This window comes from Delphinus delphis, chromosome 2 (assembly GCF_949987515.2).
Source record: "Delphinus delphis chromosome 2, mDelDel1.2, whole genome shotgun sequence".
Lineage (NCBI taxonomy): Eukaryota > Metazoa > Chordata > Mammalia > Artiodactyla > Delphinidae > Delphinus > Delphinus delphis.
In genome coordinates this window covers 129,302,402-129,327,676 of record NC_082684.1, presented here as the reverse complement: position 1 = coordinate 129,327,676, position 25,275 = coordinate 129,302,402, and the positions used below count along the sequence as shown (strand labels likewise).

General features: G+C 45.0%; 1 protein-coding gene across 2 annotated transcripts in view; it reads left to right on the top strand.

Moving 5' to 3' along the window:
• The window catches only part of ARID3B (AT-rich interaction domain 3B), a 52,009-nt gene that overhangs the window by 15,726 nt on the left and 11,008 nt on the right, over positions 1–25,275 (top strand). For both annotated transcript variants that reach the window (XM_060003681.1, XM_060003682.2), the window contains 2 exons: positions 16,562–16,633; positions 16,844–16,916. In XM_060003681.1, the coding sequence (XP_059859664.1) occupies positions 16,562–16,633; positions 16,844–16,916 (145 nt within the window). The remainder of the gene's footprint in view (positions 1–16,561; positions 16,634–16,843; positions 16,917–25,275) is intronic.

The following is a 25,275-nucleotide window of genomic DNA, read 5'->3' as shown; positions in this document are numbered from 1 at the left end:
CCTCTCACTGTTGCGGCCTCTCCTGTTGCGGAGCACAGGCTCCAGACGCCCAGGCTCAGTGGCCATGGTTCACGGGCCCAGCCACTCTAAAGCATGTGGGATCCTCCCGGACCGGGGCATGAATCTGTGTCCCCTGCATCGTCAGGAGGAGTCTCAACCACTGCACCACCAGGGAAGCCCCAACATGCTTGTTTTAAAGATGCTTTTAGAATGTGTGTATGTGTATAACTGAGTCACTTGCTGTACAGTAGAGATTGGCACAACATTGTAAATCAACTATACTTTGATAAAAAAAAATTAAAGGTGCTTTTCGATTATTTTATTATTACCTCTAATTCTTGGGGTGCAAGTTCTCCTTGTGTCATGTTACTCTCCCCTTTGATGGTTTGTTTCCTCTTGCAGTGGTTTGTTTTTGTTTTTCAGTGTAATCCTATTTTGAGTTGGGATTTGTTTCCATGGGAGTCCCATGTGTTTTGGATTATGGAAGCATTCCTAAGGGGAGCTTTGTTTTCTCCCCTGCTGGGGCCTACAAGTTTAGCTGGTTGCCATTGGTTTGGGGTATGAATTTGGAGTTTACATTTGTACCTGGTGAGAGCCTGGGTTTCCATTTCTTGTGGACCCTCTTTTTCCATGTGGACCCTAGCAGATGGCAATGTTCGTCACTTCTTCTCCAGGTTGGTGGGCAGTTTTTTAGGCCCTAGTTCATGGGAGGGTGGAAGCGTAGTCCTTCCTGGCCTCTGGCTTTATGCATTTATCTCAGCTCTGGTTCCTGGCATGCAGAAGCCTGCAGCCTGGACTCTTCTCCCATAGGGGTGATTAAATCCCCAGTCCTCAGCCCTCAGCTGTTAAAAACTATATCTAGGTCCCTTTTCCCTTGAGCCCTTCAGCTTCGGTGCCTGCTCACTGCTCTCTGATTCCTTCCTTTTTGTTTCTGGCACTGTGGGCTCTTGGTTTCAAGCTTAGCTATGTGTGTAAGGGGTGTGGAGTGTTAAATTTTATCTAGCATGTCTAGTGAGGTTTTCTTTGGAGACGGGGAGGTGGTAGAGTTGCTCCACATCAGACTATCCTCGCTCATGATTCTGTTTGCTACTTTGGTTTTTTGCTTGTTTGTTTTTGATTTTTAATAGCTTGGACTTTTTAAAATCTCTCCTGTGCTGGATATTTGCCTTATTTCAATGAGTTGTGTGAAGTAAGCCCTGATATTATCCCCCCTTTACATGTTTGTTTTATTTTACAGATGAGGAAAGAAGGGTGAAATGGGCTGCTTGTGGTCTCGGAGTTGGGAAGCTGGGCTATGAACACTGGTGGTCCGACTTCTGCCTCCATGCCTCTCCTCTTCCTATTCCAGAGAGAGCAGGGCAAGGATAATCTTTTCTCAGTGGTTTCATTACTCTAAAAGTAACTGTATTTTTTTCTGATTTTCCAAGTAATTCAGACTCATTTTAGAGAATATAAAAATTTGTAAAGAAGAAAATATAATCACCACAACCATATAACTTAGGTATAAATGTAAACATTTTCTTGTATTTCCTTTGTGTTTTGTTTTAAATGCCTATTACAGACATATTTTTTGGGTTTTATTTTTGTGCCCAACCTTTATTACCTAACAGCCCATGAGCAATTTTTATAAAGTGTTTATTATTTTAAAGTGTTATTTTAAAATAGTTTAATTTTTAAAAAACATATTACCGAAGTTATATTGACTCAAATAATTTTTAAAGTACAGAAATGTGTAAAGTAAAAGTCGGCCTTACTTTCCACAGGTCATTGTTGTTAACAGTTTGGCCTATACCTTTTTAGAGCTTTTTCTTTTCACAAATACATTTGCTTGTTTTTAACAACTTACTTTTTTATTCAGAAGTTTTACAACTTTTTTACTCAGTATTATGACTGTACTTTGATGCGTGTTTATAAAGATTTATTTATTAATGTTTTTATAAACATTAATAAATGTTTATAAACATTTATTGTTTATAAATAAATGAGATATAAACATTTCATATCTCAAAATTATATAAGTAGTGTGAGTAGATCAATATCTACTCAAATATCTCAAAATTATATAAGTAATGTGAGTAGATGCTCATGAAAAATTGAAACAATATAGGAAAATACAGAGTGAAAACTTATAGTTTTAAAACATATTGTAGTGTTCTGTTGCCTACTCTGCTCCCTCCCATCCCAGAGAAGGCCACAGTTAGGCATGATTCAGCTTCTGTGGCTGTTTCTGTATGTTTACCTATTTAATGTGTAGTCACAGAATGTGTGAGAGTGTGTGTGTTTAGTATAAATACAAACTATCTTTGTAGATGTCATTTGACCCTTTGCCATTCTGTCTGTATTTCTATGGTAGGATAGATTATTCTAGAAGTTGAATTTGCTGTATCAGAGGGTATATGTATATTACTATCTTTTCATATGTTTATTTACCTTTGTATTTGTTCTGTGACTTAACCTGCTTGTAGCCTTTGCCCATTTTTCTTTCTTTTTTTAACTGTGAAAAGCACATGAGATTTACTCTAACAAAGTTTTAAGTGTATAGTTCACAGTATTAACTGTAAGCATAATGTTGTACAGTAGATCTTTAGAACTTTTCCATTTTGCATGACTGAAACTTATACCCATTGAACAGCAGCTTCCCATTTCCCATCCTTCTCCCCTCAGCCCCTGGCAACCACCATTATACTTACTGCTTCAGTGAGTTTACCTACTTTAGATACTTCATATAAATGGGAGTGGCTTATTTCACTTTATTTACATTTATTTAAATTTTTATTGACATGTTTACATTATTTAGCATAATGCCCTCCAGGTTCATCCATGTTATCACATATTGCAGAATGCCCTTTTTTGTGACTGAATAATATTCCATAGTGTGTATAAACCACATTTTCTTTATCCATTCATCCATTGATGGACACTTAGGTTGATTCTATATCTTGATTTTTGTGAATGGTGCTGCAATGAGCATGAGAGTACAGCTATCTCTTCAAGATCCTGACTCCAGTTCTTTTGATTAAATACCCAGAAGTGAATATTGCTGTATCATATGGTAGTTCTATTTTTTATTTTTTCAGAAATCTCTATACTCTTTCCCACCAACAGTGTACAAGGATTCCAGTTTCTCCACATCCTCTTCAATACTTGTTAATTTCTGGCTTTTTGTTTGTTTTTTATAATGGCCCTCCTAGCAGATGCAAGGTGATATCTTGTGCTTTCAATTTGCATTTCCCTGATGATTAGTGATGTTAAGCATCTTTTCATATACATGTTGGCTATTTGTGTGTCTTCTGTGGACAAATATCTATTCAAGTCTTTTGCCCACTTTTTACTTGGGTTATTGGTTTTTTGCTGTCAAGTTGTAGGAGTTCCTTATATCTTTTGGATATTAATCCCTTATCAGATGTATGGTTTGCAGATATTTTATCCCACTCTCTAGGTTTCCTTTTCACTCTATCTCGTTTATCTCCTTTACTGTGCAAAAGCTCTTTACTTTGATGTAGTCGCATTTGTCTGTTTTTGCTTTTGTTGGCTGTACTTTTGGTGTCATATCTAAGAGATCATTGCCAAAACTAATGTCATGAAGCTTTCATCCTATATTTTCTTCCAGGAGCTTTACAGTTTCAGGTCTTACGTTTAAGTCTTTAATCTTTTTTTTTTTTTCCCTTAAGATTTTTTGATGTGGACCATTTTTTAAAGTCTTTATTGAATTTGTTACAATATTGCTTCTGTTTTATATATTGGTTTTTTGGCCATGAGGCATGTGGAATCTTAGCTCCCCGACCAGGGATCAAACCCACACCCCACACATTGGAAGGCAAGGTCTTAACCACTGGACCGCCAGGAAAGTCCCAAGTCTTTAATCATTTTGACTTGATTTTTTATGTGTGGTGTAAAATAGGATCCATTTTCATTCTTTGCATGTGGATATCCAGTCTTCCCAACACCATTTGTTGAAGAGACTGTCATTTCCCCATTGCGTATTTTTGGCATCCTGTCAAAGATCAGCTGACTGTATGTACGTGGGTTTATTGCTGGGCTCCGTATGCTGTTCCATTGGTCTATTTGTCTGTCTTTATGCTAATACCATACTGTTTTGATTACTGTAATATGTTTTGAAATCAGGAAGTGTGAGGCCTCAGATTTGTTCATCTTTCTCAAGATTGTTTTAGCTATTGGGGGTCCTTTATGGTTCCATAAGAATTTTAGAATTGTTTTTTCTCTTTCTGTTAAGAAGTGCCCTTGGGATTTTGATAGGGATTGCGTTGAATCTACAGATCACTTTTGGGTAGCATGGACGTTCTAACAATATTCAGTTCTTCCAATCCAGTCCATGAACATGTCTTTCCATTTATCTGTATCTTCTTTGTTTTCTTTCAGTAATGTTTTGTAGTTTTCAATGTACAAATCTTTCATTTCCTAAGTTAGATTTATTCCTAGGTATTTTGTTCTGTTTGATTCTATTGTAAATGGGATTGTTTTTCCTAATTTCCTTCTCAGGTTGTTTGTTGTTAATGTACAGAAACAAAGCTGATTTTTGTATGTTGATTTTGTATCCTGTAACTTTCTGGAATTCGTTTATTAGATCTAACAGTTTGTGTGTGTGTTGTGTGTGTGTAATCTTTAGAGTTTTCTACATATAAGTGCATGTCATCTGCCAACAGAGGTAATTTTATTTTTTCCTTTCCAGTTTGGATGCCTTTTTACTTCTTTTTTTGCCTAATTGGTCTAGCTAGGGCATCCAGTACTATGTTGAATAGAAGTGGTAAGAGTAGGCATCCTTGCCTTGTTCCTGTTCTTAGAGGAAGAGCTTTTAGTTTTTCACCATTGAGTATGATGTTAGCTGAAGACTTTTCATATATGGCCTTTAAAATGTTGAGGCCATGCATTCTTTTCCTAGTTTGTTGAGTATTTTTATCATGGAAGGGTGTTAAATTTTGTCAGATTCTTTTTCTGCATCTATTGAGATAATCGTGATTTTTATCCTTTGTTCTGTTAATGTGGTATAGCACATTGATTGATTTTTGTATGTTGAATCATCCTTGCATCCCAGGCATCAATCCTGCTTGGTCATGGTATATGATCCTTTTAATGTGCTCTCAAATGTGGTTTGCTAATAGTTTATTAAGGATTTTACATCTGTATTCATCAGGTAGTTTTCTTGTAGTGGCATTTTTTGGCTTTGGTATCAGGGTAGTGCTGGCCTCATAAAATAAGTTTAGAAGTATTCCCTCCTCTTCAATTTTTGGGAAGAGTTTGGGAAGGATTGGTGTTTTAATTCTTTAAATGTTTGGCAGAATTTACTTGTGAAGCCATCTGTTCCAGGGCTTTTCTTTGTTGTGGGGTTTTTGATTACTGATTCAGTCTCCTTACTAGTTATAGGTCTCTTCGCATTTTCTGTTTCTTCATGATTCGGTCTTGGTAGGTTGTAAGTTTCTGAGAATTATCCATTTCTTCTAGACTATCCAGTTTGCTTGCATATAATTGTTCACAGTAGTCTCTTATAATCCTTTTTATTTCTGTGGCATTGTTGTAATGTTTCCTCTTTCATTTCCGAATTTGTCTTCTCTTTTTTTCTTAGTTTAGCTAAAGGTTTGTCAATTTTGTTCATCTTTTCAAAAAACCAACTGTTAGTTTCGTTGATGTTTTTCTGTTCTCTGTTTTGTTTATTTCTGCTCTAATCTTTATTATTTCCTTCCTTCTGCTAACTTTGGACTTCGTTTGGTCTTCTTTTTCTAGTTCCTTGAAGTATAGTTAGGTTGTTTATTTGACATCTTTCTTGTTTTTTAATGTAGACTTTTATTACTACTATAAACTTCTCTCCTAATACTGCTTTTGCTGCATTCCATGAGTTTTGGTATGTTGTGTTTTTGTTGCCTTTACCCGGCTTTCTATTCTGTTATCTTTTTCTTATTGATATGTAGTAGCTCTTTTGCATAGATCCTTGTCTTTGTGTTTCAAGTATTTTTCACACTTGTTGGTCTTTCAACTTGATTTTAGTTCTTTCATCAGGTAGTTTAAATTTAAAATTTTTTTTTTTTTTTTTTTTTTTGCGGTACGTGGGCCTCTCACTGTTGTGGCCTCTCCCGTTGCGGAGCACAGGCTCCGGAAGTGCAGGCTCAGTGACCATGGCTCACGGGCCTAGCCGCTCCGCGGCATGTGGGATCTTCCCAGACCGGGGCATGAACCTGTGTCCCCTGCATCGGCAGGAGGACTCTCAACCACTGCGCCACCAGGGAAGCCCCTAAATTTAAAATTTTTGATGTTGCTAAATCTATTGATTTTTTTCCCTTGATGGTTTCTGTCATACGTAAAAAGGCCCTCCCATCCCCAATATTATAAAATATATATAGTTATTATTTTATGGTTGTATTTTTTATATGTAGATATTAACTCCATCTTGAATTAATGGGAAGGATGTGAAGTAGGGATCAAACTCTTTTAAAAGGCAGTGTTAAATGGCTGCACAGTGTTCTGTCATGTGGATAGCACCTTCATGTGTTGCCTGTGCCCTTGTTGTCACACCTTTAGGCTATTGTAATTTTTTGCTATTACAAATACAATCGTATATATTTCTAGTTGCTTCTTTCAGGTAGATTCATAGCACAGGATTACAAGATCAGGAGAGACTAAGAAAGTAAGGCAGTTACAAGCAGGGACTTGAAGGTGCACTGCCTGCATTTGATTCTCAACTTGACACTCTTGGATCACTTTGCAGCCTTCTTCAAGTCACTTCCTTGTGTCTTCCTTGTTCCTTGGTTTTCTCATCTGAAAAATGAGGGTAGTAATAGTACCCACCTCAGAGCATTGTGCTGAGGTTTTAACTGTTTAATGCACATAAAACACGGGATAGGTCCTGGCACGTGGTTAAGTATTCAATTATTATTGGTTGTTGCTGCTGCTGTTGTTTTTATTGTGATGGGTATTTTAAGGCAAGTGACTTTCAGAAAAGGTCATGGTATTTTAATATTTCCCTATGGGAATATAGGAGATCCCATTGCCCCAATCCTTGTTATCATTGAATATTGTCATTTTTGTAAAGCTTTTCTAATTTTACGTATGAATAATGGGCTCCTTCTTTGCCAGCCCGGGAGAGGGGTGCACTCTTCTCTGTGTATCCTCTTGAACCTCAACATTAAACTGTTTTCTTTAGGAAATGGCTTATATTGCCTTCTAGATCCCTTTTATGGAGTTGTATTTTAGAACTTGAAGTCCACCTGCTTTTCAGTATGTGATTTCCCCCCCCCCCCAAATTCATCAGTTAGCCCGCAGCAGTTCTCCTAAGTTCATTCCTGTGGCTTGTTCTTCAGGTACTGATATTTATTTGAGCCCCTACCATCTGCCAGGCCCTGTGCCAGGTGCACAAGCCTCACAGAGGAGTAAGTTACTGTCTCTGTATGAGAGACTTAGCCTGGGTGAGGCAGTGGGCAGCACAGGGGCAGCTGGCCTCAGAGTTGGAATGTGTATACCGTAGTGCTGTCCCCCAGGGTGTGGGGCTGTGGGGTTGGGAGAAGCCCTAGGAGATGCTCTCAAAGTTGTAAACGGGGCTGACTCGAAACACAAAGTGCACCTGTGTGTTCTGCCTGAGGAGACCTTTTCTGTGGAATCCCACACTTGAAAAATTTTTTTTACTTTATAAAATAATTCATCATAGCATTTTTTTTTTTTCGGTACGTGGGCCTCTCACTGTTGTGGCCTCTCCCGTTGCGGAGCACAGGCTCCGAACGCGCAGGCTCAGCGGCCATGGCTCACGGGGCCAGCCGCTCCGCGGCATATGGGATCCTCCCGGACCGGGGCACGAACCTGTGTCCCCTGCATCGGCAGGTGGACTCTCAACCGCCGCACCACCAGGGGAGCCCGGAAGAACACCTTTTTAAAAAATGCTATGATGGGGCTTCCCTGGTGGCGCGGGTTCGTGCCCCGGTCCGGGAGGATCCCACATGCCGCGGAGCAGCTAGGCCTGTGAGCCATGGCCGCTGAGCCTGCCCGTCCGGAGCCTGTGCTCCGCAACGGGAGAGGCCACAACAGTGAGAGGCCCACGTACCGAAAAAAAAAAAAAAAGTGTCCTTCCTATACATTTAAAATATGTAGTTTGAAGAAAAAAGTTTGATGACAGTTTTCTGAAGCACCAACTTCGGGCAGGTTTCTTGACTTCTCTTCTCAGACGAAGGTCAGATGAGGTGTTCTCCCACTCAGCTCAGCTGTGGCTGAGCTGAGCTCTCCAGCTCTGGCTTTCTGAGCTCTGTGGTGTGAAGTGATGTCAGCAACCATTATGGACGTTCATGTGGTAGGTAGTTCACAGGCTGGAATAAGCAGTGCTGCCAGCTCGAATTCTGCAGATAAAAGGAGCTGGGACTTTCCTCTGTGGCGCTCAGACTTAGACTTGGCTGGGCCACTTCACTCTTTGGCATAGAGGTGTCCTCATCACCAACAGTGCATTTTAGTTTTTCTTCCTCCTTTTGTAGAAACACCCCATTTCTGGGCAGTCTTCTTGATTATTGCATGGAGTGATTATATGCCTAGATGGAAAGGTTGGACTGCCACCCTCTCTCCCCTCCCCCACCCTTCCTCCTTTCTGCTGCTTAATCAGAAAAGTGTCCCTTGGCTCTTTCCAAGCCACCGAGTTTGAATTGATCTTTGTTGCTTGTAAGAGGTGGGGAGGCACTTTCTGGTTCCTGCTAAAGTTACCTGACAGCGGAAGGTGTGCATCTGATAATTATAACTCTAGTGCTTCCAAGGCCTGAGCGATTGAGCTAAGAGCAGTAATCCTGATCTTATCAGGAGGGTTTTGTAGTCCAACAGTGTTGCTTATAACAGTATCTGTTTTACTTCCTGGGGCTCCCCTCTCCTTTTAGGATTCTCCTATAATCCTGCCCATTACCCCCTTGTGCATGTCTCATTACCTCCTGGGATCATGTAAAACTGGGGGGAGGGCAGAGATGTTTTTCTTTTCTTCCTCCTGAGATCTGGGAATTGGACTTTTAACATTACAACATCATCAACCCGTCCAGTAGTAGGATAGTCACAAATGTGGTATAGATAATACCTACAGAGCCACAGGTGTAGCCAAAGAAAAGGTAGTTTATGTGTTGCTTATTAAAAAAATAATAATACTAACAACAGCACTTTTCAGCCTGAATACGTTTGTTACACTTCGTATTTCAAAGTTATTAACTGATATCCATGAGCTTGGGATCAGCCCTTTGAAGTCTAGTGATTTAGCTAATGACTACTTTGAGGTTCAAGTCCCAGGAATTTGCCCAGATCCGAACCTTGGGTGGGATTCAGAATCTATTAGATTATGGAGAGTAGACGGAAAGGAAACACATGAATGTTTGTGTCTTCAGAGAACACTCAAGAATCTCTATAAAAGTTGTGGTGTGTGTGATGGTGTTCTAAGGATGGGGCAGTTTCTGAGAGGTTTCAGAATATGGGGAGCTCAAGTGAAGAGTTAGTAGCTTAGCCTCTGCGCTTTAAACCTGAAGGAAGGGGTTAACTCTTGCCTTGGGGAAGAGTGAGGAATGGGAACTAAAATTGCTTTGGACATCTGAGCTGTGCTTTAATAAGATATTCCAGGTGGTCAAGGAGTAATCCTAAAATAGCCTAGATACTTAATTGCTTTTAAAGTCAGGCGCTCCTGTCTCTGGGGAGGTACAGCTCTAAGGAATGCAGTACTGGCTCCTAAGATCTTAGAGGCGTGGTCTGGTTGGGCCTTTTTTTCAAATTCCAGTAAAAAAGCCCAAGGTACCTTTCTTGGGTCAGGAGATGCTGGTTAAATGTCTCTCTTCTCACTGGAAGTTTGGCAATAAGCCTTTGGCTCTTGCTGCTGCCAGTTGCCATAACCTGGCGTCCTCCAGGGCTGTGCGATTGTTCTTGTCACCCCTGATGCAACCCCGGAGACAGTGATCTATTTTCATTAGTGCTCAAAGACCTCCTGCTTGATCCCCTGCCCAGCGTCTCTCCATTTTCATCAGAACATACCTTTCTCACGATACGATTCAGATTCATCCTTCTCTTTCTCTTTCATCCCCTCAGTCCAGATCCGGTTGATTCTCTGACTTGGCTGCTTCTTAAGACAGTCATTTCTCCCTGGTTCTACTGCTTTCCCCACCCCCAACCCAGATTATCAGCGTGGGCTACTGCATAGCTGGCCAGCCCCAGTTCTGGCTTTCCCTCTGAAATCTTCCATACCGTTTACAAAAGTAATATGTTAACATTGTAAATCATTACTGAGGAGCATTAAAAATATATTTTATTAAATGAAGAGTCATATTGCTCTCTTATATTGTGATTGTGTCAGTTCACTAAACTATTCTGTAATTTCAGTGCAGTCCGAATTTTCTTTGTTGCAGGGGGTGGGGAAGAAGCCAGTGATGGGTCTTGACAAATGATTCAGACGTTAATCTAGAAAAATAAACAGTTTTTTAAATCGTCTCTCTCTCCCTCTCCATTAGACTGTAACTTCCAAGAAGTCAGAAGTTCTTATCTGTCTTGTTCTTTTTCCCTCAGAACCTTTCACAGTATCTAGTATATACTAGTGATCAGATGTTTGTATGTGAATGGATGTAATGAAAAAATTGAAAAGTGAAAATCCCCCATGATTCCAATCCGATTAGGGGCCTATATACATTTGTATGTATATATTATGTATTTTCCAACAAAAATGGGTCATTAAAATCATCTAAAACACTGATTTAATCATTTATTTTTCTGTTCAGAAAACATCCACCGCCTCCCCCCTCTTCACAGTTCAGAGTTTAAATTTCCTCCTGGTATTCAAGGCATTTCACAGCCCGTTTCCACGTTAACTATTCAGACTTGCATCCTCCCTGCCAAAACATGCCTTGTTTATCCCCCACTCCATGCTCATTGAGACTGTAAATCTCTCAGCCCATTCTTCCAGGCCAGCTTCATCTCCACCTCTGGGCCGCCTCCTTTCTTCCACCTCCTGGGCACTTTGTGTTTTGGTACTTTGACTTGCTGTATCTATTAAGTGCTGTGTGTGTTCAGCTTGTTTTTCCAACTCTGTGGTAAAACTCCTGGTGGTGGGAACCACTTTTTGGGGAGAGTGGGTAATTCTTCTCAGCAGCTTGCACAATGCTCTAACTGGGGTGGGTTCTCAGGAAATCAGCATTGAATGAATTTGTCCTAGGCTCTTTGCTTCTCAGGACAGAAAGGGCCCCTAGGGGCCCTCTCATCCAGTCCTATCTCATGTTGGAATCCACACCATGACATCCCAGACAGATGGTCATCTAGGGACAGGAAGCTGCCCACCTCCTGCGAAGTCCCACTCCATTATTGGGCAGTTCTGATTGTTAGAAGTCTTTCTTCTAATCGACCTGAAATCTTCTCCCTGTTAACTTTTGCTCAGTGACTCTAGTTCTGCCCTCTGGGGCTTTAGAGAAAAAAGGAAAAGGGGAAAAAAAAAAAAAGACAACCCTGCTTCCTCTTCCACAAGGCAGCCTTTTAGGTTTTCAAGGATAGTGACTACATTTCCCCTTCCAGGGTTGAGGTGTTGAGGAAGCACTATTTAAATTTTGAGTAGCAGTCAGATTAGACTTTGATTTGTTGTTTTTTCAAGGCCTTGTATTTGCATGCTGGCCGTGCTAGGTGCCATATTCTTCTAGTCCCCTCAGAGGCATAACCACTTGTCTGTCTGTCTGTCTGTCTCCCTTCTGAGAGGAATGTGGGGGCTCCTCTTAGCCAGGATGTTCTGTGGAGGTAGTGGTAAAAGGTTAGCAGTTTTTGTTTTTTTTTTCCTTTGCTGTACGCGGGCCTCTCACTGTTGTGGCCTCTCCCGTTGCAGAGCACAGGCTCCGGACGTGCAGGCTCAGCGGCCATGGCTCACGGGCCCAGCCGCTCTGCGGCATGTGGGATCTTCCCGGACCGGGGCACGAACCCGTGTCCCCTGCATTGGCAGGCGGACTCTCAACCACTATGCCACCAGGGAAGCCCAAAGATTAGCAGTTCTTATTCCAGTACCCCCAGTAGCCCCAGATAAGTCTCCTGGGCAGATGCTGTGTGAGGGCTGGTTTTCTGTTGGGCTGCACCTCCCAGATGAAGCCAGTGAGAAAAATCAAGGAGCAAAAGAATCTCCCATTGATAGAGCCGTCCAAGGCCAAGACTTGGCATTTGTAGACATTCTGTGTACAGAGGACATTATTCTTCTTTTCCTCCCTTTCTCCCTTCCTGATGTCCCCACCCAGAACACTCTCTACTGTTCTTTCCACCCACGAGGCAGGGTGGTGTAACAGAGAGCCAGGCAGACCTGGGTTTTAATGCTGACGCTACCACTTGGGAGCTCTGAGACTGTAGGAAAGGTAACTAACCTACTCTTTGAGCCTTTGTTTTCCTATCTCCAAATAAGCACCTCTACATTGTAGAATTAAGGGAGAAAATGTTGGTAAGCTCCCAGTCTAGTCCTTGTTACACAGAAGATGCACAAACACTAGCTTCCTGCTCCGCTTTCTTCTTTCCCCAGCCTTCTTTCACTACCAATTTTGAGAGATTTACAGGCAAAACACCCGGTGGCCTCCCTGGGGAAAATGAGCTGAATGTGGGTATGGTAGCCAAAGCTAGCCGTGGGTGGGTATTTGGGAACAAACTGTCAGTTTCCTGTGAGCTCCTGGTGAGATCAAAGCCATTAAATCTAGCTCTCAAGTAGGAGAGGCTGAGAAGGTCGTAAATGGCAGTGAGTGGCCGCTCTGGCTACTGTTGATCCCACACGTTACTCGGCGGTTGAATGCTGCTGCCTGCTGCCCACAGGGAACAAAGCCTCTTCCCCCGGCTGGTGGACTTGCACGTGGCGACCCTTCAACTGAAGCGCTTGTCTTGGGGACCCCTCTTGATCTCTAAACTGTTGAGTGGGGTGCGTTTTCCCCACACTTGCTTCTACCACTCCCTCCTTTCCTCCACCACTACAGTCTCAATCAGGCACATTCTACATTCAAGAAATTCAGTCATTTCTGAGCTGATAACTTTCTAGCAGGCACACCCACACCCCGCTGATAGGCCAAGAAACCTGCACATAAACTTGTAGTGCATAAGTGAGCTGTGTTTTACAGCAGTTGATCAGAGTTAAGAGCCAAGAAAATAACTGCTGAAGCCTGTAATCCTCCCAATGAAAGGAGGAGGGGAAAATAGGAGTTGTGGGGTTGGAGGTCCCACGGGGGAGCCCATCCCTGTCTCTGAGCAGATGTGTCAGTGCTTTTTGTGTGCTGGGGGCTGGGGATACCCTGACAGGATGCTTACAGACTGGGGACACAAGCAGGGGCACAATAACCAGAACATGAGGTGACACAGCCCAGAGGAGAAAGACACTGGTGGGCCGAGAGGCTGCACGGAGGAAACAGCATTCCAGCTAGACGGTGAAGGGTGCGCAGGGCTTAGGAACTACTCTCACCTCAGCCAGAAAATCCTGTGAATCAGGGTTGAAGTTTAATTGCCTCAAAACAAAGTAATGCAAAGAGAGTGGACATTTCCCCATCAGCCCCATCTGAATGTTTTAAATTGTATAATGGCCCAATTTTGCCTTGGACAAAAGAAAACACCTCCGCTCCTGGGCAGCTCTTTTCCTGTGTTTTCTTTAAATAGTAGCTGACACTCCTATCTGTGTAATGGGTCAAACAGTGGGATTGCTCAAAGAATGTAGTGTCCTATTTCCATCCTGTTCTGACAAGTCTCCCTGTCCTCTGTGGTCACTGACGTAGTGCGTGTCAAGCTAAAATCCTGTCTCTAAGCAGATTTTGAATCTGAGTGGTTCTTACTTAGTGGGCCGTGGCTAGTGCACCGTCTGACCATCCCACTGCTCGGACTCTGCTGAGATTTGGGCAGAGCTGGTGAAAGCCACGGGGCCACGACGACCCCCATCCCCATCCTACAAGGCATTCTCCTCCGTTCTGGAGCTGAGCCCTCACACTCGGGTGTTTATTTTCACACGTAGGCATACCCGTGGTGGCACTGGCACTGGCGTGCTTGTTTTTACACTCCCTTACTGCTGTGGAAAGCCCTGTCTGAGATTCTAGGCTGTGGATTCCATCCTCCCCACCCAACTGAGTGTTAAATAGTTTCTGAGTGAGCATTCAGAATGCCTAGAAGTTACTGTGATTAGGAAAAAACTGTGTTTTCATCCCTCTTGGTGACCGATAAAGAATCCTCCTGTGAACAGAATCAGCTTCAGATCTCCAGCTAGAGAGTTGGGAATTGAGCTGCCACAGTAAACAGCTGACATAACAGAAGCAGCAATGATCCCCCATTAAATGTCTTTCAGCTGATAGGGGCCCCAGGGATAATTGACTTTCCAGCAGGAATTACTGGCTCAAACAAAATCACTGGGCATTAGGGTGACCTACTGCAGCCTTTGAAAGGGGACTGTAACTCTGTCTGGTTTTGCTGAGCTGACAGGCATAATTCATCTTGATTATTCATTGTGCTAGTTGCCAGCAGATGACACCAGATTTCTGTTGACTGTAATTACAACGTGGGGGTGGGTTTTAGCTTTTTTTTTTTAAATAGTGTTCCTCCTGCTTGGTTGTTGGCCTCCCTGAGCTGAAGGTGCTATAGGAAGATTTCTACAGCATCTGCCTGGGGAGATGATGTGTGCACAGTCAGATAGCATTTCCTGAGCGCTTCCGTACACACGTCTTTTACTAGATAAGCAGGGAAACAATTTGATGTAGCCTGTTTCATGTCAGCTGACAGGGTGTCACTTCTCTTGGTTATACTTACCTCTGTGTGCGCTAAATTGCTGCTCTCAGAAACTGGGTCTACATCTCAGAGCCCACTTTGAGTAGGGGAAGCAAAGTATGGCCCCAGAATTTAACTGAATAACCTCCTGCTTTCAGGCAAGCTTTACTAAAGAGAGAGGATGGAATTAGAGCACACTTTCATTTACTGGCATGATTTTACGAGATCCTTAAGCAATCCAAAGAATGTCCTCCCAAGAAACCTGCTCCCCAACCCCAGATGTCTCTCCCCAGCCACTTACACACCCCAGCCAGCTGGGTAGCACACGTGTGTGCTTGTGCCTATGGGCACCTTTGCTCCTGGGGGAGAAATGAGAGAGTGATGGTCTCAGTGTGTCCATTCCCATCCCTGGGTCCTCCACTGACAGGTGGGATGAGGTGAACAGGCGACTTCTGCTCTGACATTTCATACTCCCCACTAGCAGAGGGCCTTTTGGACTCTTCTGTATGATATATATGTCTGTTTTTTTGTTGTTGTTGTTGTTGTTGTTTTTTGTGGTACGCGGGCCTCTTACTGTTGTGGCCTCTCCCGTTGCGGAGCACGGGCTCCGGACAGGCAGGCTCAGCGGCCATGGCTCACGGGCCTAGCCTCTCTGAGGCATGTGGGATCTTCCCGGACCGGGGCACGAACCCGTATCCCCTGCATCGGCAGGCGGACTCTCAACCACTGCGCCACCAGGGAAGCCCTGTCTGTATATTTTTTGAAGAGCTGCTTAATTGGTTCAAAAAAAAGGTTAATGCCTTTTAACAGTGATTATAGTTCATCAGGTATTCACTGGAGCCTTATAAGTGTCAGGCAGTGTGCTGCGTGCTAAAGGTACAAAGATGAATAAGACACTGCTCTCAAGGAGCCTACAATATGTGGGGATGACAAATAATTCCAAAATAATATGTGAAATTCTAAGCTCGAAATGTACAGAGAGTCCTTCCGGAGTACTTGTGCAGCTGGGTGTGAAGGGAAGGCTTCCCATAGCAGATGATGCCTGATTTGAGAAATAAGAGTTACCCAGCTGAATAAAAGTGGGAAGCAGATTTCAAGAACATAAACAAAAGCATATTTGCCATTTCCTCCTGTTCATTTGAATGGTGTTGGTTTGACCTAATCAAGTGAATTAGGTTTAGGTTTTCATTACTTCTCTAATGAAAATGAACTTCACCCTAGTGTCACAGAGTCTCTGTGCCTTGGGAATAGTCTCAGGCCCTGAGGGCCCTCATATCACTAGGCAGTTCTAATCACTAGAGTTAGGGTTTCTGGTGGTGAGGCTTGGCTGAGAGACCACAGGATCTTTGAGATCTTCGAGATCTTCGAGATCTTTGTCTTGCTCCCTTTGACCCTTTATCTTCCACTTAGAGTGTTGTGTGGGAGGCCAGGCTAGGTATCTTCACAACATACCATATAATATACAAACACATCATAAAACATACAAACATATGCCGTATAGAACCTGCAGGAAAGTGGTACATCTCAGAGTGATGGCTCCCAGAAGATGAGCTAGGTTTGAGCAGGTTCTCAGAAAACTGGGCCTTTGTGTCCTCCTTCTCCAGGATTATCAGGTATAAGTAACACCCACCCCCCTCCAACAAATGGAGAGGATTCTTCCACATGACTCCCTCTGGTTTTGGAACCATAATTGAAAGCATAAAAACAAGATGTCCCTGTTAGGGTGGCAGGGACAGTTACTCGAGCCGTCAGTCTTTCAGTGTGAGCCAGGAAAGCACAGTTGCTAAGGGTCCTCATCTGCACCCTAAACGATTGCCTTCCCCTCTCTCACTCTCTTCCTACTCCCTTCTGAACGCTGTGCTTTGTTCCCCTTTAGAATGGTGGTTTGGCCTGGAGTGATGATGCAGATGGAGGCCGGGGAAGAGAGATCTCCCGTGATTTTGCCAAGGTCTGTAATGTTTCCTTTGTGATAACGAAAGGGGCAGTTCTGCAGTGGGTCGTTGTATCTGATCCCCAAGGAATAAGGATAGAAGTGGCCTATGAGTCACATTTGTAGTCATTCAGATGGTTGTGTATCACTGGTGTAAGACTTCCTGCATAAGATGGAATTTTTCATTGTGGTGTTTTTTTTTCTCCCCTGGGGGCTTTGGGATTGCAGCTGTATGAACTGGACAGTGATCCAGAAAGGAAAGAGTTCCTGGATGACCTCTTCGTCTTTATGCAGAAGAGAGGTGAGTGTTCAGTCTACTCATCGTTTCAATTCACTGAATATTTATAGAGTGCCTACTGTGTGCAGGTCACTGTTAGCCATCCTCCCTGCAGAGTGCCAGCATCTTAGCCCAGGAGGACGAGAGCCATTTACTGCCAGTTGGTCCCATACTTATCAGAATAATTGACAACCAGGTTGAAGGGGGCAAAGAGGACCTGGGTAGAAAATGAATGGAATGATCATCCAGATTTGGTCCTGCTTTATTTTTGTCACTGTTCTGATTAACTGGTGTCTGGAGTCATTTCAAATTCAATTATACTTTTTTCTTAGCTTATAGCAGTCCTGGACATCACTTAAACTGGTATACGGGGCTTCCTGCTGTTGCGTCTAGCTTAACAGAGTCTTAGGAGGGCCAGTGAAAGAATAGAGGCCCTTCAGGATTTGTTGGGAGGATCTGAAATGATCCACGAAAAGGAAAAGCTAACTCTTTTTTTCTTATCCATTGGCTCTTTGATTTTTGCATTCACTGGCTTGGTTGGGGTGTTCCTGCAGTTTAAGTATAGGGCACATGGGCATCTGCCTTAAAATGCACCTTCCCACTTCCCTGTCCTTCTCTCCTTCTCACTCTTACCCACCCACCCACCCCCAGCCATCTCCACTTTGGACGATGGCATGTCTGAGTCTTGAGCCCAGTGACTCAACTTCCTGGCTTTGTATCCTGTCACAGCAATGGGTTCACCAGCTGGGTCAGCCCTCAGGAAGCATGGGCAGAACCCCAGCCTCTCTAGGAGATGATCCTCTGCAACCTGTGTAGCTCCATCTTCTTCACCTCAGGACAAAGCTGTAAGGGAGAGCTGCTCCTGCCAGCATGTTCCCTGGGATCCTGCCTGATCATGTATCCCTTGGTTTCTGTGTCAGCTCCTTTATTGAGACCTGGGAATGAAATCCTCCTCTTTATCCTGGGCTGAGCTATAATGACAGCCCCCAGCAACTAAATATGCTGAGTTAACTCCTCTCCCTCCCTCTTCCTCTCCCCACCAGCCCCATCCCTCTTTCTCTCCCCCCTCCTTCCCCTTCCTTTACCTTCCAAAGCCTTATTGCCTTCTTAGTAGCACGCCTATTATTGCTGGTTTGCTTACAAAGGCAGTCGAAAGTTTTGAGTCTCCGTTTCCCCCCATCCCCAAGCCTATCAAAGCAGTCTAAGCAGCTCTAATTAGTTTACTCCTCCAACTGTTATCTGGAGCTGCACGTGTCAGTAAAAAACAAGAATATAATCCCGAAAGATAATGTAACTGGCAGCAATGAAACTCCCTGGTTGCCCTGAGAGAGAGAAATCCACTTAATACTTTGGTCTCCCCCTCCAATTACCTTTTAATTATTTACAAGCTCCACAAGCCCAGCTGGTGCAAACCCGGGAGCTGATCTCATCTCAGAGGGGCTGCTATAACAATATAGATTTTAATCAGCAGTGTGGCTCCACTGCTTTATAGTCTATTGATACTTTATTGTTTTTCTCCCTTCCCAAAAGGATTTTTAGTTATATCAGCCTAGCCAAGAGTGAAGATCAGTAATTGTTTGTTTACTTCTATATGTCCCCACTAGACGAGGCGCTCCTTGAGGACAGCCACTTTGTCATTTCTCCAAGTCCCCAGTGCTAGCACAGGGCCAGACCTGGAGGCGGGTGCTGCTCAGGACGTGTTTGCTGTAGGAGCAGTCCTGTTGGTTTTCCTAACTCAGCTGCCCCACGCAGGGAAGCTGAGCTTCCCCTCCCCCACCTCACTCCCACCCACAGTTAGACAGCGGCCCGTGATTGGAGGTCAGCAGTAGAGAGCAGTGTGTGCTGAGTGTCCCGCTATTGCACAGCGCTGGGGCTACCAGACTGCCATCTAGTCTATTCCACCCAAAGCAGGAGTAAGAAACTCTCTTTGATCATGTCAGTTTATGGTTATCCAGGCCCTGAGTAAATCTTTTTTCTGTCTTCAGCACTTATGTTAGGTATTTCACTGTTTGCTGGCATCAGCAGTAGAAGGGAGATAGTCAAGTCAGTTTTGCTACTTGTTAATTACTCTAGTATAAGGTTTCTCAGCTCCAGCATATTGACTTTGGGGATTGGATAGTCCTTTGTTGGGGGTGGCACCCCCCGGTCTTGATAACCAAAAATGTCTGCAGATATTGTAAATGTCCCCTGGGGGACAAAACTGTCCCCCTGATGAGAACCACTGCCATAGAAGGATAGGAAAGAAGGTGAATATCAAAAATTTCCTCTGCAGAGAAACTCTTCAGGGAAATCATCTTATCTCCACTCAGGTAGCAATGTTGAGGGCGGCAGGGCCCGTGTCGGGCAATAGGATGAACTCCCCGTCCGTGGCTGAGTGCCAAAGGGATGGGTGCTGGGGCCCCATCCTAGGCTGGAGCGTAGGGACCTGAGAGTTGCTGTAGCTCCAGCATAGGGAGAGTGGAGGCAGAAACGCGGGGCATGCGTGGTGTACGGGGTCCAGGCACGGCTGAAAGAACCCTTGTCTGTGGCCTGGATGAATCAGCTGGCACCAGACTGTGAAGAGCCGTGTTTGGCCAAGAAGTTAGCACTCCTGTCTGTGACATAGCTGAGTTATTGAAGTTAACATATGAGAAGTAGCGCCAGAGCTGTGCTTTCAGGAGGTTTGCTGTGGCAAACAGTGTATAGTTGGGCTGAAGAGGGAAGGCTGAGGCAGGGAGACTGTGGAGGTTGTTCCCTTTAAAATCACAGTGTTCTCCTCCCTGGAAAACTCATGGTTGATGGTCTAAATTAGAATGGGCAGTTCAAGGGGACTGGGAGCAGTTTGCGCTTCTAACCATGGGAAGCTTGCTGTCTTTACTCTTCACAGAATGGGGAGACCAAGGGCCCCCGGACATTTGTGACTTGTTTGTCTCTCCCAAATTGGAGTGTCTGGGACACTCAGGAGCCCAATCTTGTTAGCTGGCTGGGTGCAAGGAGAAGCCTCATAGACCCTGTCAGTGGGTCAGCAACTCATCCTCCAGAGCTAATATGAAGGATAAGCAGTAGATTTCAAAGGAACCACTGAAAGCAACCTGAGTTTGAAAGGCCCGGTGACGCCCACCTGGGCTGTGAGTGGGCTGGGCAGCTTTGACGTGGAAGGCTCCACTGCAGAGGAAGTGGACCGGGCTCCAAGGGTGGCAGGACACAGCAGGCGGCCCCAAATGACTGCAGCTGCAGGTGATAAAACGGCTGTCCAGTGGGAGAGGGGCCCAGCCGTAACCGCTGCTTTGTGCTGGGTCTCTCTGGCTTGTTAACATGTTTGGGTGAATTGACTGCAGCAGATGGGCCTTTCAGCTCGAGGCACCTTGGTTTCTAGGCCAGACCGGGTGACTTGCACCTCGTGACCCCTCCCCCACCAGCAGAACAACCCGGCCCAGAAGGCGCCTGAGAAGAGGCCGAGGCAGTGCCCAGTCGGGCTCCCTGTGTCCTGCCTGCCTCAGGAACGGCTGCTGCAGCCTGTCGGGAGGCATGCGGAGGGGGAAAGAGCTCTGGACTGAGGAGTGTGAAGCCAGTGCTAACATCCCACCCTTCTCCACGATCCTGAGCAAATCCTTCCTCTTCTGGGGGCCACAGCTTCCTTATCTATAAAATGCGCAGGTTCAGTTAGAGTCAATCTGGAAGTTTCTTCCAAGTTCTCTGTTCTGTGTTATGTATCCCTGATTGTGTCTGTTGAGCTACAAAACAGATAATGAGCCACCCTCAATAATCAAAATAGAAGAAAAGCCCCTTGAGCAATTTTCTGTCAAAATAATTGTGTAAAAACTACACCAGGGACCCCCAGAACCAAATGCTTCACTCCTTTCCTTGGTGAATCATGTGTTCCTTTGGCTGACTGAAGCCAAACTGAATTAAACAAATTTCCTTTGATTGTGCTTCCCCGACAAATGTTTCTGTAGAAAGATGGGTTAGCTCTCAGAACACCCATGCCTCTTTTTCCTCACCTTTTGCCATGTGCACGTGCACGCACATACGTGCACGTTTTTGTGTGTGTGTGTGTGTAAAGCACACACACACACCTTTCTTTGTCCAAAAAACAAAGCCAAACATTTGTAAATAAAATTCTTGGTCTAATTTAACTCACGGTGGGTGATTCCTGAAGTATCATTCCCTGGTAGATTTTCCAGGGGGTACGGAGAGGGGGTGGTGCTAGTTTGGAAGTCTCATAAGCAAAGGCTTGTAAACAATTCCATTCTTCCTTCATCACTAAGGAAGAAGAGCTTGTTCTCTTGTTCCCCAGGCAGTGAAACAGAAGTGTGGTTTCATCAAAGAGGAGGGAGATGATTTTGCTGTTAATTTTATTATTGTTACCCCATGTACTTTACAGAACCCTTTCAACCCACTATCTGATCTGCTGCTCCCCACAGCTCCAGCTCTGTGGGGTGGAGAGAGCAAAGGTTATCACGTTAGCCATGAAGAATCAGCCCCGCACGTTAAATGACTCACCTGAGGCTACAGAGCCAATTTAGCACTTGGTCTCCTAATCCCCAGGCCAGGACTTTTTCTCCTCGCCTGCACTGCCCTTGAGAAACTTGGCCCCTGGCACCAGCAGCTCCATCACCTCCCCGCTGGGGCAGCGGACAAGCCTCATCTCTCCTTCAGCCTTCTGAGCCCCAGAGACAGTGGCCCGCCTCCACAGGTCGGTCTCCAGTAGGGTCTGACAGCATCTAACTGATTAACACGAGGTAGAACTCTTCATGCAAGAAGAGTCTTCATCTCAGGGTAAGGCGGCTTATCTCTCAGGGAAGGGCAGATGTGACAATTCACAGTGGCTGGCACAGAAGCTGCCATCTGTCAAGGCAGGTTGGGGTTGGGGGCACGGGAGACAGAAGCCCTAACGGTAGCATCTTGCGCACACCCGGAGTGCCCACAAGCAAGGATCTCCCCTCCAGCCCCCGTCCCAGCTCGGCACACCAGGCTAAGGACCTGCTTGGTCATGTGGAAGACAAGTTTTGTCAAGACCTCACCGGAGAACTGCCGTCCCTCCCCCACCAGTTCTGTTCAGGGCTGCAAACTGACCTTGGTTTTCCCAAATGGATTGTTGGATCTGTTTTTGATGTGTATATACAAAGAATTTACTGTGGGAAAAGGGCTTGGTCTGCCTCGAAGTGCAATTTGAGTGTTTTTCCTTCTGTTGTGTGCTTATCTATCCATCTCAGGCAAGGAAATGTTCCTGACATATATTGCTTTGCCTTTTGGTGGAGGGAGTTTCTTGTATATTCTTTGTATCTTGCTGTAAATGGTCTGTGCCATGGCCACTCTTCCTGATAGACTAAAATATGTTTGTCTTTGTCAGATAAAATAGGCTTCGGGGCTTCATATTCTAACTTTACCCACAAATGAAAGTCCAAAATGCAAATCTTTGTCTTAGGCCAGATCCTTTTCTCTCCCCAGGTGATCCAACCGCTGTTCAAGTACTGGGGTTTCCCCCCCCACTCCCCGCACTTTTAATAGTCATTTAAATACCTTATAACTACCCAGTTATCCATGATAATGAGAAGGGCCCCTGGTTTTTGAAAGGTGTGATTAATTTGAATAGCTCACTTTTGTCTTTAAATTCAACCTCTTCCCCTTCAAGGTCATTTATCGGTACTTCTAGCACTTCGTAAAATGGGGTTGATAGTTTTGCCTCCTTTTTTCCAAGGTGAGCCAATATTCAATAAATCGTCCTAAGGTTGACGTAGGGAAAGTTTGAAGGGAGAGTTTGACCCAGTTACACTGTGGGAAAATCTACTAGGTCTTGAGAGGGAGGGGCATGGATTGGCAATGGAAGCTCAGACACCCATGCACTGCTCAGGCCAGAACACCCCTGAGTTGTTGCATCTCTCCCCGGCCAGCCTTCCACCCCTTCTCCTGGAGACTCGGGCCAGGTCTGTTGACCAGTAGCAGGCGAAGCAGAGATGACCCGACGGTCCACCTCCTTCTAACTCCTTAGCCTACTTCTCTGAATGTAGTTTTTATGGAAGGAAACAGCACAGCCATAACCATAATTTTATTTTATTATTGGCCATAGTAGAGTACAACACTGCACATACTGTTGAACTTCACCTAAAGCAATTAGTCTGAACTAGAGTATCAAGAAGGGTAATGGGTTTAAAATTAGCCTCTCAGGTTCGGTGCCTCCAGAACTCCCATGCATTGCTGGTGGGAATATAAATGGGCATAACCACTGGAAATCTGTTTGGTAATATTTACTAAAGCTAAAATATGCCAACCCTATTACCCAGCAGTTTCCCTTCTAGGTGTATCCCCGGTAGAAATGAGAGCTTATGTTCACTGAAAGACACATGCAAGAATTTTCATAGCAACGCCATTCATTATAGCCAAAGAGTGGAAAGAACTCAAATTTCCATTGGTAGTAGAATGTATGACTAAATGTTGGCATAGTCCTGTAGTGGAATACCACACAGCGATAACAAAGAATGAATTGCTGCTGTACCCAACTGGGATGACTCTCACAGGCCTAACGTGGCACAAAAGAAGCCAGACACAGAAGACTCTGTACTGCATTCTTCCATTTATGTAAAGTTCAAGAAAGTCACCTATAGTGATACATGTCAGGATAATAGTTACCTCCTGTCGGGGAGGGGGATAGGGGATGGATATTGATTGGGAATGGTAATGGAAGAGTTTTCTGGGGTGCTGGAAATGTTCTGTATTTTGATCTGAGGAATGGATACAGGGGTATGCACAGCAGTAAAGATCTGGTGGGCTGTATACTTAAGATTAGTGCACTAGGCTCTGTCAGTTAGACACCCCCCTCAGTGGGAAATCGGAGGTGAGGGCTGAAGCATACGTGTTGGTATTAGGATATTTGCGCATCCTTGTCTCTGCCCTGACCTGTGGAACAATCATCTACTCACTGCATGGCACACCACCAGAGCCTGCTGCCCAGTTTCCCGGTGGGAGGTATTTTCTACGTGAACAAGTCAGGGGGAAAAAAAATCACCAGTCATTCCTCTGCTTGTTGCTGGGGAGCAGGACTGGAGCAGGGCGGGAATTAATATGCAGAGGAATAAGCAGGAGGCCTGCCTGCCTGTCTGCCTATGCACATTCCCTGCTTAACGCGGGACTTAACTCTTCTAGGCTCCCTGGTCAGCCGCCCAGCTCTCTTGACAGGCTATGGAAATGATTAATGATCTTGTTCAAAGTCAGGAAAAAGCAGCGAGGGTCCTTGGCAGGGCCACGCCCTGGGTCCTGGGCCCTCACCCCTGACCAGTAGGCAGGAAGGCAGCCATGCGACTCTGTCTTGGGTCCCTGCCCCCTGATTGCTTCTGGTCTTGACTGGAATGTGCCCATTCTCTGTGGTGGGGAGGAAGTGGCCCTCCCCCCAACATTCCTGCCATCTCCCATCTTTGTCTTTAGTGCCAGAGGAGGCTATCTCCCCACTCTGCCCTCACCCCCACTAAGCTCTGTCTCCACGGTCTGAGTGCTGGGCAGACAAAGACGAGCCAAGTGCCAGGGAGCAGCTTTTGTTCAGCTCCATCTTCGCTGAAAGCTCCCGATCCCGGCTTTGGCCTGCGAGCGCCAGTGCCCAGCGGCATTCCCACCTCCAAGGGTTAAAGCCCCAGGAGCCCCCACAGCTTCGCTGGGTCCCGGCCTCATAAAAGCCTTTTCCACATCTCCCTCGGGCTGCCTCAGGCTCCCCCGCTGAAATCTGATAAGGGGCCTCTTTGTTGGAACTGTCAGTCTCCTTTATTGAGGAGGGAACTGGAGACCAGCGGCATTTCTTGGGGTACAGATAAGGCCCTGGATTGCTGTCAGAGGGAGCATGATTAATTACCCTCAATCCTAGCTCCTGCTTTGATAGCAGTGACTGACAGTCCACAGGCTTCCCCATCAGGTGCTCCCGCCCCCTCTGGGAGGTGTGATGGGGGCGGAGATTCGGCCTCCCGCAGGGGCGACACTGGTGACCCACCAAGAGCTCCCTGCAGTGGCTGCTGGCCTCCTTCCTGGTTCTCTGCAGGTTTCATTTGCATTTATTGTGGACTGAGGCCTGTCCCCTCTCAGGTGAAGAGCCTCTTTAGAGGAAGATGTAATCCAGCCCAGAGAATAGGCCAGAGACTCCCCCACTTCCCCACAAGGCTAGAGAAAGAGCCATTGCTTATGGACTTGAACTTCACAGACCTGGTCCTGAGCCACACAGGCGCCCTTCATTGGAGAAGATCCCAAACCGTCCATCTCAGGGTCACCTGGCAACATTATTTCGTAGTTCAGGCAAGCTCCTAAAATCAAGTTACCTCCCTTGGTAATAGTCACAACTATCCATTTTTTTTAATTTAGTTTAATTTAAATTTTGTATACAGCAGGTTCTTATTAGTTGTCCATTTTATACATATTGGTGTAT